This window comes from Pieris rapae, chromosome 18, assembly GCF_905147795.1.
Source record: "Pieris rapae chromosome 18, ilPieRapa1.1, whole genome shotgun sequence".
NCBI lineage: Eukaryota > Metazoa > Arthropoda > Insecta > Lepidoptera > Pieridae > Pieris > Pieris rapae.
Genome location: NC_059526.1, coordinates 9,089,924 through 9,102,460, shown reverse-complemented (window position 1 = coordinate 9,102,460; position 12,537 = coordinate 9,089,924). Strand labels below are relative to the sequence as shown.

The following is a 12,537-nucleotide window of genomic DNA, read 5'->3' as shown; positions in this document are numbered from 1 at the left end:
AACATAATGTGAGCCTGCCATCGGTTTGATTTATTTTCTATGCCATAAGATAGATTTACATTCATTTACATTCATTCAATTTACACTCTATTTACAGCAATGCAATAAGATGTTAAGACCATCATCACAGAATCTCAATGAACAAAATGTCTCAAAATTAATTTACCTTATCTCTATGAATTGATTAGTAGTATTTACACTGTGTGTAAAACCTTTTTATATCGATAATACAGTGGTTGCCTGGAAGAGATCGCTCGAAAGCGAAATTTTGAAGAAAGCATTGTTGAGTGTCTTTCTCATACCTAATCCGCTGTTTTAGTGGTTTACTGTTTAGCAAATATTCCTGGAGTTTTTATTTTATCCTGTATATGTTTTATTTGTATGTTTACCTGTTAGAAAAAATATATATATAAATATATATGTTTATAACATACATATATAGCATTATTTATGATGGGGTAAACCTGAAAAATTAATTTAATAACGATCAAATAATAATATTTGCATTTGTAGCAACCCTACTGAGCCGCTTAAGTAAGACTCTTCAGCAATTTAACTTGCAAATGTTAGAGCGAGTATTTTCTACTACAACACCTACGTATAAAGTAAAAAGCTTTTGTGTCATTTAGTGAACTATTATAGAACTCGAAAACGTCAGATATTTCTGTTATTAGTAGGCATTATGATGATCCAACTACTAGTAATTTGTACCGCATTTGTTGTTTGTCTAAATTTAGTAAACAACATGTAATCTGATTAATTTTAAGTAATTCATGTCTATTAATAAGCCAAAGAAAAAAAGATGATAAATTCAGTAAGTTCGTGTACGTAGATTGTAATAAATAATAATCATATAAAGTACTATTTAATTTTATCTGTTTAAACTAGACAGATATAACATTTGTTACATGAGATGCTGTATTATCTCATTGTGTTAAAGATTATAACCGGATGTTTCCGACACTTACTGATAATTAAATTTGTAGGACTTTAATTCTAAAATTAAAGTTGTAAAAATGAATATTCTATACTTAAGGTACAGTATTTCGAGGTTTGTAGAAGTGCAGGCTGTTACGTGCCCAAACCCTTATATAATATATAAACTGGAACATTACGCATTCCTGGGAATTAATACTTTACAATGATAATTTTTATTTTCAGTTACACTTTACACAAGAATAGCTTACATAATAACTTGGCACATATCTCATTAAAGTTAAACCGATAATGCCATCCCAACTTGCCAAGCACATTTGGCACAGTTTTAAGAAAACAATAACCATTGTTCTCGACGTTAGAACGTAATAAACGTACCTAGGAGCGCTCTAGATATCTTTGAGGTCACGGAACGTAGCTGAAATATCAAGAATCCAGCTCTTTTTAGGTCGGGAGGTGCTAATCATCCTTTGTCTTAAAAATAAGGTCGAATATCCCGTGCCACGTCTAGTTCCTGTTCCCGGGGCTCTGGATCGATGCCGCTGCGTTGTATCTGGTTTTTTCGGACACTATACCAACCGGGAGGGGTGAACGAACGGGGTTATGTAAGGCGCAATCGATAGAGCAAGGCATGCGCGGCCGGCCAACCCTCAACCCTCGCAATATCGCTCGCGCGGGCCGCCGAAACGGACGTGCCGTGTTTTATTTTACCGCGTTTTGTTTCCCTTTCGTTCTTTCCGTTTATGATTTAAAGCCACCATGTCGAAGGGTGACGGTGAACAACAGAACGGCTCCGGCGAGGAGTCCAAAACCAACCTCATCATCAATTATTTGCCACAGAGCATGACCCAGGAAGAGATCCGAAGCCTTTTCTCCAGCATCGGCGAAGTGGAGTCCTGCAAACTGATAAGGAATAAGGGCGCGGCGTTCCCGGACGCCCTCAATCATGCACTGCACGGTGGAGGGCAGAGCTTGGGGTACGCTTTTGTTAACTACCACCGCCCTGAAGACGCTGAAAAAGCTATCGCCACTCTCAATGGCCTCAGACTTCAGAACAAAACAATCAAGGTATCTTACGCTCGACCTAGCAGCGAGGCCATCAAAGGCGCAAATCTCTACGTTTCTGGACTGCCAAAAACTATGACACAGTCAGAATTGGAGCGGCTATTTAGTCCGTACGGTAGAATTATTACTTCTAGAATACTCTGTGAGAACTCAGGCGGAAGGCCCTTCACTGGTGGTGAACAGGGCTTGTCTAAGGGAGTTGGATTCATTCGCTTTGACCAGCGCGTCGAAGCAGAACGAGCTATTCAAGAATTGAACGGAACAGTGCCTAAAGGAGCATCGGAGCCGATCACAGTAAAATTCGCGAACAATCCAAGCAACAACGGGAAGGCTTTAGCGCCGCTTGCCGCCTACTTACCAGCGGCGCTGCGCTTTCCCAACCCTCTTGGACGATTCAGCTCAGGCAAGTCTTTATTAGCTATCAATAAAGGTCTCCAACGCTACAGCCCGTTGGCGGGTGAGCTGCTCGGCGGGGTCCTGCCCGGCGCCGTGGGCTCGGAATGGTGTATTTTTGTTTACAACCTGGCTCCAGAAACTGAAGAGAATGTACTCTGGCAATTGTTTGGACCCTTCGGTGCCGTCCAGAGTGTTAAGGTTATACGCGACCTGCAAACTAACAAATGCAAGGGATACGGATTCATCACAATGACCAACTATGATGAGGCGGTCGTCGCTATCCAGTCCCTCAACGGGTACACCCTCGGGAACAGAGTTCTGCAGGTCAGTTTCAAGACGAATAAGATCAAGACTATCTAAGTCGTTCCAGACACGGCCTAGCCGGACGCTAGGGCGGCACAGACACAGCAGGCGCGCAACCATACATCACTACACACAGCACTACTAGAGGATACCCGCCTTCGCAGGACCGTGGCCACACAAGGAGCTCTTCAATCGTGTGTCTTCCTCATAAGACGACCAGAGCGGTCATTTTGTATGTAATTTGTAATTTATTCGATTAAGCTCATTCATCTCTTTGTTCGACAGTCGCCATTTTATCAGAAAAAGTGGGTTAAGTGTTACGGAAATCAAGATGGTGGAAAGTTTCTGCGCATGCCCGGATGAAATGGCGGTCGTTGAATGGGACGAGCGCGCAATAATAAGTTAAGATGGAGGCATCAAATGCTGCTGATCAACAACCATACATATTACATAGTCAATAACATAATGACAATCAACTTCGCTTATGAAAGGTTGTGGTTATCGAGAAATAGTTTTCGATTATTAATAAAGTAATTAGCAATAATATGCTATGCTCCATTTTAGGCGTCATATCTAACTTCGGTCTCGAATCGACGAATTGCCAAATAACGATAGAGTCGCGTTATTTCCGCGTCTATCGCTCACAAGTATAATAAATAGGTAGGATTCGGGCCGGCCCAACCAATTAAAATAGTGTTATTGTTAAAGATTGGAAATATATATTATCTATACGTATATTTTAATCATATATTAATCTAATTAAGGATGAGAACTAATCCAAAACTGTGATAGGTTTTGATAAAATTTTAAAAATAAAACTTGAAAGATCTCTGGAGCAGACGCCGTCGACGAGCCCTTTGTGGCGTCGGGCTACGTATTCACGAACCTGAGCTCCGTGTTCAGCATCGGAGCGAGCCCGCGCTCGCCGGCGGAGTAGGTTAAGTAGTTTTTGAAAAGTTTTGCGACGCCTCAATCGCAAGAGCTAGGTGACACTCGGAATGCGCAATCACACAAAGATGAGGAAAATCGATTGAGCTCTGGAGGAAACCCGGATGAGGCGGAGCCACGGCTCGCCTCGCGGGAGCGAGACATCCACGGGCCGGCTCTCTCGCTCTTACGCGAAACAATGGTGCGTTAGTACTTTAATGATGTCGTTAAAAATCGATGTCTAAACATATGATCTGTACCTGCTACTATTAATGTATGGATGCGAACCTGCGTCTATTCGAAGTAGGCTGTAATTGTCTTAGTTTAAATGGAAATTTGTAAATAGATAAAAATATATAAAATAGTTTTCGCCGCGTCTCGTCCGCGTCAGCACGCTGACGACCACAAATTGAACCCGACAAAGACCTAAGAAACATCGAACTTGAATAGATATAATATCGTGCCGTCCTAACGACCCTACGATTTTTGTAAAAAAGTATATACATAATAATATATGTAAAAACAGTTTTGTAAACATTTCAGAATATTAACTAATAACTGATAGGTACTCATTACATACCAAAGATGGAGATAAAAATTTACAAGTATTTATATATTTATTATATGTAAAACGTGCAATAACTGATAGCCAGTAATTTAATAAAAATATATTAAATAAATAACTCGAAGAGGTCGGTAGACTCACGTCTTCGTGGATAAAGAGGTAAAGATGTTTGTTTACTTAGTATTGTAAACTTAGTTTGACCGGGCAAGTCAACTTTTAAACTTTGTTTTATAAAGAAATTCGCTTACATTTACCGCAGCTTAAATTGCTTATCGTTCAATTTTAGTCTTAATACGTTAAATTATTAGATGTTTGTATTGATTTAGTAAAATTGAGAGTTACCTTCTTGAATTAAGCGAAACATGATAATGGCGTCCTTGTCTCTGGCATATCAATGCCAATGTCATTTAATGACAGACGTCGTCGATTGGTAGCGCGCGATTCGTTTCACGTGAGTTTGAATTAATTTAATGGAAAGAGCGGTGTGAGATGAGCTTGGGGTGTGAAGCACAAGTTTTGAATTAATAATTAATTAATATTATTATATTATAGTACCGTCTTAGGTTAATAGTTGTTGTGTTTTGTGTTGTTCGGACTCAGCATAAATATTTCAACTATTCTAGTCATCGGGACGGTGGTAATATAACAATTGTATGGAATAGTTGTCGAATTAATGTTGATGATAAGTCTTAATCATAATTTTTCGATATTATTTGTTAGATTTACTCATTAATTTAGTGCATGTGCAATTAATTGTATTTTTCTTGTATATCTGAGGTGTGCATTTATCTTATTTAATGTATATTATGTGTTTTAAATTATTGTGGTTCGATAAGGTTATTTAATAATTTATTAGGAGAATTGCACGTGGCGTTCGTTTCTTAAGTATTGGGAACACGTAATGGTGTGAGGAATTGATTTACCAAAATAATCTGATTGCTTTCTTGTTGATTCAGTTCATTCGATATTATTTCATGCTATTATCGTTTAAACTTTTAAATCGAAACAAAAACACCAAAGTATTTAATAACTCATCGACTTTTTAGATTATAAATAATGATAATTGTGAAAATGACATGTATTTTGGATCGAAGTGTTGGTTAGGCTCTCGGTAGGTAACGTATGACGTCACTATGTATTAGTAGAATGTTTTGTGCGTTCCCCTACTTTTCGGATGTTATTAATAAAAAAATAATAATAATGGTAATAATAAATTATGAATAGTGCTCAATAGCGTAGAAGGCGCGGGCCTGGTCTTAGAATAAAACTGGAGAAGCAATAATAATTATAAATGTGAATTTTTAACCACACGGGTAGATATGCTACAATATAATTGACTTGATATTTTTATATGTATTTTAAAATTTACTGTAATTCATATCTTCATAGATATAAGCGGCCGACTTGCAAAACGTTCTACTAATAGTTAAAAGGTAGCTTTTATAACTATTGATCTCTGTGAAAGATTCTAAACCACCATGGTCACTTTAATATATTATATAACATTACAAGGGTGTGTATAGTAATAGAAGCTTCCTTTGACTGTTTTATCTGCTAAATACAATGATTTAAAACCAGCTTTCCAAGAGACATAAATCGGGGATTGCGTTACAGTTGTTGCACCTTCAATTGTATTTCATAGATAAAATAATGTCTGAAGAAAGCCTACGAGTGACAAGGGATAAACATACTTATATTATCAATAGCATAACGGCTACTTTTTGAACGGTGTTTTGAAGCATTTTTTATGAAATTGATAAAGAATAATTAAAATAATTATTGGCAATCCCGAAACAATACTAATACGCATAGGCTAATTAACATTGAGGCTGTGAAATTAGCAAAAATAATAATACACGTGGCGAATGTTAAATTAAGAGGAGTAAGAGTAAAACCACAGAATGAAAGATATATTTTTTAAGAATTTGGTAGAAATGCCATGTGAGAGTTTGGCTTACGTGTTACTTTGGCGCGGTTTTTGACATATTGTGGCATGTGCGTCTGTGGACCTTCGATGCTGCCGCGTTCCATTTCACTCAGATATCATTTCTATCTCTTTGTTCTGTGTAACACGCGTACAAAATATTTTGGCCGGTTTATTAATAAGCGAATCATTTAAATACAATTCCGACGACAATGCGTGAAAGAGTCCAAAGGGTGGCAGTAGTAGCATTTTCTACGCAGTTAGCTTTTTGATGTGAGAATGTGAATGGCCTTACTCTCGGGCATAAGCACAAAACTCAATCGGTGGCCGAGACATACGCCATTCGGAATAGTTAAGACACAAAGAAACCATGAAATCTTCCATAGGAACTAATTAAGTACAACGTGGAAAATGGTTCGGTTCGAATGCGATGTCTAGTCAAATGCTCAATCAATTGCATTTATCATTTGAGGAATCGAAACGTTTTCGACGTTTAATTCGAGACATCGATTAAATGTGTTACATGTCAACCGCTAGACAATTGCACCTGCAGACTACGGCTATATCTTTATAAAATTATTAAGTAGAACACGTTTGCTCATCGCGTACTTCCTCGTCTTTTGGATCCGTTTCTCTAGTATATAGATTACGATATTTCCGTGATAATTTTATAAGATATAGCCCTACCACATCTCCCTTGTATCTGCGGACAGTACATATTTTAATCATTGTAATTGATATAATTCACCATAATGTCGTCCTGAATATCTATTGTTGCCTGTATGAGGATTAGTTCGGCAAAACAAAATCTCACTATTACATATGTATATGTGCCTGAAAACGTAATAGCTCATACACAGCATGATAACTTTGAGTTTATTTGAAAATTTAATAGCCAAATAGAAAATTTTACTGTCAGTACAAAATATTTATTCGCCTTGTTTATTAAAAGCTTTCAAATGATTCAAAGTTCAATGCGTATTCCATATTATTAACGAAACCTAATATTTTCTGCTAAACGTTATAGACAGTGAAAAATTAACTGAAGTGGAAAACTAAACGAAGATGCAAAGGAAAAACTAGATTGCAATAATTAAGTAAATAAACAGGTCTCGAGACATTGGGTTTAATTGCCGTATAGTTTCGAATTTAGTAAGAAAATATAAATTAAAATATCAAGTAATAACGATTTCACTGTCTATTTATTAGGTTACTTTCGGTGTTGTTTCCTCTTCTGCATATCGGTTCGTTCCCATTTCGTTTCAATCAAGAAAAAAATATATTTTGAACTGAATAATATCCGATTATACATTTTAGGCGCGGGAACGACAAAAATTAGCAAAGCGGTGCGAGGATTTAATCCTTTTTTAACGTCCGAAATCCTGATTAGAAGTTCAAAGTGATCGCGCCTAACATATATAGTCTACTAAAACGGGTAAAGTAGTGATAAACGGTATGGGAACCGACCAAAACGTTATGCAGCGTAGTATGTGATACCTAATAGTAAATAATTGTAGTCTTCATTCGTATCCAGCGGCAGGACAAAGGTGTCAAGCGAACCCCATTTCCGGCTCGATTTAAACTAGATTATAATTAGAAAATGCATCGTAAAATAATTTAGATCTCGACAGAGTATTCTCTAAGTATTTTACCAACTCCAAAGTATAGAAGCAATGAAATATTTATAAAGATTATTATGTCAGCCGATTTCCTGTTTTACGCTGACTCCTTTGATACGAATACGTATTTTACAAAATTAAAAAATTTTGAAAAAAAAAACTTTAAGATCTTCCGGTATTTAAATGTTCGCATTTTGTTCTTCTATTTATGATTATCGATAAGGTAGGTGTCTGTGTTGGTATTAACAGATTTAGTTGATATATTAATAATATGGTGTAGCGGAGCGCAGTCGCCACAACCTAGCCTCATATTAGTCGTAAAATTAAAAGCAATTGTATCCAAAATGGCGGACAGGGTTGTGCGATTGAGCGACCGTGATTAGGTGTTTATATTATTGTGTCTGTTTAAACGGTTACCTCTTCTACATTATAGCTTTTGTGGAGAAATTTGTGTTGCACAAGAAATAGTAGCATCTTAAGATTGAGGCTAAACCTGATCGTCTTCTCATTTCATGGAATTACTGATGCTTTGTAGATGGCACAGACTAGAATTTCATCTCATCCGAAAGTAACAAGTTGGTGCAACCCTGAATTGGCGTGCTTTAGCTTATTCATATTATTTAAAGTACTGAGTGCTGTCGAATGAGATAAGATTTGTAGATTTTAAATTCCAATTTGACTCAGTTTTAGTGTCATCTTAGACTAAATGTTGTTCCCAATATTTTGTAAGCCTACGTTTTGCCAAACATGCATTGTAACGCACACAGCCCATGTGTGAGTGTCAAGATGAAATACAATGCGTTTTGGTAAATCGTTCAGCCGTTCTTACTTTGAAGTTCGGTCTAGAAATTTAAAAAAGATACTCATTCCTATAATAAGGCATTAATAACCAAATATTTACATCTGTAGTCGTTACTTGGCTGTTTTAAGTAATTATTAATTAATATTTTCACGTACTTTCTGTGTCTATAATTATTAATTTATTGGAATTAATTATAATTGAAAATAAATAAAGAAAAAATTGTCACATTCTCTTCACTTTTTACAATAGTTTTTACAATATGATATTTAATATCCTCAATGGTTGTAACTATACATTTCTTGTTCTAAATATATAAAAAACCCGATGTTTCTTCTTTTTATTTCAATCCTCCTTGTAATAGAATTATAATAGAAAAGCAATACTCATAGGATTAATTATTTGCATTCGGACCTACCTTTAAACTCTCAAATACCAGAATGAACGTAGCATGAATGCTCTGGATTTCTAATAAATTAACATTTCAATGTATTATATGTATGTAATAAGTTTTTACAACTATCTGCAGAATAGATGACTAAATAGAACTCCTTCCTTGTAAGCCTTGGATCTCATTTTAATACATTCATTTAAGTTCAGCATCAGTTTCAAGGGAACTGAAAATACATTGCTATGTTCTTACTGTATTTTCAATATTTGTATTTTCATAAAACTACTACAGGCACCGATTTCTCAAAATAAGCTGTTCAAATTGCTAGTAAAATAAAAAAATAATTAATTTTGTAAGAGTTAAATGAGCTAGATAGATGTCTATGGTCAGACGTTAGGTCGATCAGTTGGTAAGGCGTCCTTCTCACCGGCGCAGAACACAAGACCTCTGGTTCGGCTGTGAGCTAGTACATTTCTTTTATAGAACGCGCAGGAGGCTCACCTGATGTTAAGTGATACCACCGCCCATGGACACTCAATGCCAGAGGACTCGCGAGTGCGTTGCCTGCCTTTAAGAATTGGTTCCTAACCTACGCTCTTTTCTTGAAGAACCCTAAGTTAAATTGGTTCGGAAATACTTCACTGGGCAGCTGACGGCGGACGTCGAGGTGATACGGGTGGAATTTCGTATTCTGCCTCGATGTCCGATGATGAAACTCAGCCGCAGGGATTAATCCGAACAACTCCTCTGAACACTCTCGATGGCAAAGTGGTAGAATATGCAGAGTAACCCCACATCGTTACGCAAAGCCAAAGGATCCAGCCGCTCGGAGAAGGATTAGTCGTCGACAATTCGTTGAATAAGGTCAAGTGGAAGAAGTTGGTACTGGGGAGCCCCCGCCCAGAGGTAAGAAGAGCACTCCATGTGGGGCCGAACTTGCGCTTTATATAGTTGCAAGCGGTGGCCCGGAGTGAAGTACTGTCTCGCCTTGCAGAGCACACCGAGCTTTTTAGAGGCTCTTAGAATTCCCTTTCCTTTCCCTCCAATTGACCGCGAAACTGAACGTCGTTCAATATGCCAACACCAAGTATTCCAATGCTGGCTGTGGCTTTAAGAGTGTTTTCGAAACGAGGAGTAGCGACAAAGGGTGTTTTTTTAGCGGAAAACGTGCAAACTTGTGTCTTCTTGGGGTTAAATTGGACTAGGTTAAGTCTGCCCCAGTCTGAGACTCCAAGTAGAAGAGTTTTGACTTCAGGCACAAGTTTGTTGCGGTACTCATCGACTGACCGAAAAATACCTGGCTGGCCAGTTGTACAGAGTATCCCCAGCGCTGTTATCAGCATATCAATGAAGGTTGCTAAGTTGCAACATATCATTGATATGCAGAAGAAACAGGGCGTAGATGGTCGAGTTCCAGCTTCTATTATGTTTAAAGATATCTATATAAAATATTCTCATAAATGTATGGACTTGCCAAAGTCAAAATATGTAATCCCTTAAACTTCCTTCGGGCTGACTCCCGTGGGGACAACCCACAGATCGCTCTTATAGCCCGCTTTCGCACTAAAGATATCGAATTAATTTCCGCGGCATTACCCCACAAAATAACACCATATGACATGATATTATGAAAATAGCTGAAATAAACGAGCTTTACTGTATTCTCATCCGTAAGATCGCGTATCTTTTTCACTGCGAACGCTGCAGAACTAAGCCTATTCGAAAGACCTTCAATATCTGATTGAGTAGTATAGAAAAGTTAAGCTTGATAATGTTTTTTTATTATATAAAACAAGTCCTCCGACGTGTCTATCTCTCTGTCTGTTCGTATTAAACTCAATAACGCACTGAACTTATTGTGATTTTCATCAATATCCAGAATGATAGGTACGTGTTACAGTTGCCCGAGCGATACAGGCGGTTCTTAGTTCGTAGGTATATAAGATATTATTATATTTTGGTTAGAAAAATCGCAACCACTGTTAACCACAAGACCAATGCAGTTAAAACGAGTAATAAAATTAAGATACTACCATTGAGACAACATTGCAGAGGCCTTGAACTTAATTAATCTAATTATTACAGGTACTAATTTTACTACTAAGTATTAATACTTATATTATTATTTTTTTGCGACTGAGGCGCAATTTAGCTGATGTGGTCGCTGGCAATATGACCAGCGCTGTGGAACACTCTGCTCCTCAGCATAATCCTGAGCCAGGGCCATTTACAGCCACAGCACACACGCATTAGGTACATGCTTGAGACGAACCGAATGGGAAAAGGAAAAAATAATATACCTCTCATTACATATATCTTTTATTTAATTTTTTCTCTTCTATTACTGCTATGTTGTGTGTGTTATCTTTGTTATAAATAATATGTCTATGTCTATGTCTAATTTGGAACATACCAAGACCCCCTTCACTATTAGAATTATGCGAGAAGCAAAAACATTTGGCGTCCCTTACCCCAACCAAAAGCCCCAGAGACGGATGAATTATTGACGGATCCATATCGAGACATAAAAAGACAATAAAACAAACGATCTGCACGTCTGTCGCTGATAACTGAATTTATTGGTTACCATATTATTCTAAAAAGAAAAATGCATGTATTCATTCTGTTTGTTAGTCTGTGCAAAAGACGCTTGTTATGAATTGTTATTAGGATTTTTTTTGGAACGTATTGGATTTAAATTAGATTAACTTTCATATGAATTCATAAACCTGAGGTCCAGACCTAAAAAGGTATTAGTGCCACTGATTTAATTATTTTTAAGTGACCATGTCAACAACAGGAGACATAAGGTGGTAAATTATATATTTCATAGTATTTGAGAGTTGTCATCTCCTAATCTTACCTTATATGCGGTCAATGACCCTAAGTGGGTTGAATGACCTCGTCTTTAGGGTGATTTTTGATTATTGTTGAACCCCAAAATTCATTCTCGGAATACTTAGTATGACTAAGGGTAAACCATCAATATTCACGATATCAATTGCGTAAAATCAAAATTAAAAGCCTTGAGCCGATATTAATAAATGCTGTTGAGAACTTAAAATATCTTAAAGAATATTAATAAAGAATAATAATATATTTTCTAACTCTACTACAGATCTTCTTTAACGACTTGCGTTAGATTGTTATTGACTGCATACAGAAAAACAAACCCATTATTAGATATACTAACACTAAAACTTATTTATTCTTCCGTTTTTAAATGTACCATAATATTTATTATTTTATTACTACTATAGAAAATTGTCCTTAAATTAAAGAAAAGTCAAAGTCAAAAATAATTTATTCATATAGGTAGGTAACATAATGTACACTTATAAACGTCTTAAAAGAAAAGAAATATAAAATGATTCTAATTTTACATTTACTAACAAACAAATTTCAAAAAAACTTTTGAAAAAAACAAATTTAATTTTTTCATTTCGTTTCTGTTCAGACATTGAGCGCATACTGAATTCGATCACAGTAAAACTAATGCCAGAACAGACTGAGACAGACAGAAAATTAGAAAAAAATAATTTAACCTATTTTGATATGCAACAGCGGATCCAGGGGAGGTCATGACTCCATTGTGAACTGGTTCCAGTATTT

General features: G+C 36.6%; 1 protein-coding gene across 1 annotated transcript; it reads left to right on the top strand.

The window, feature by feature from the left end:
* The first annotated feature begins 1,614 nt into the window (after positions 1 to 1,614).
* LOC111001385 (ELAV-like protein 4) lies at positions 1,615 to 5,179 on the top strand. Its single transcript, XM_022271273.2, has one exon. It carries the CDS (start codon positions 1,696 to 1,698, stop codon positions 2,755 to 2,757), a length of 1,062 nt encoding a protein of 353 aa, XP_022126965.1. The 5' UTR covers positions 1,615 to 1,695; the 3' UTR covers positions 2,758 to 5,179.
* Positions 5,180 to 12,537: the final 7,358 nt, after the last annotated feature.

What these genes read in the sequence shown, in the direction of transcription:
- LOC111001385 (XM_022271273.2), top strand. Translation starts at nt 1,696, where the DNA reads ATGTCGAAGGGTGACGGTGAACAACAGAACGGCTCCGGCGAGGAGTCC.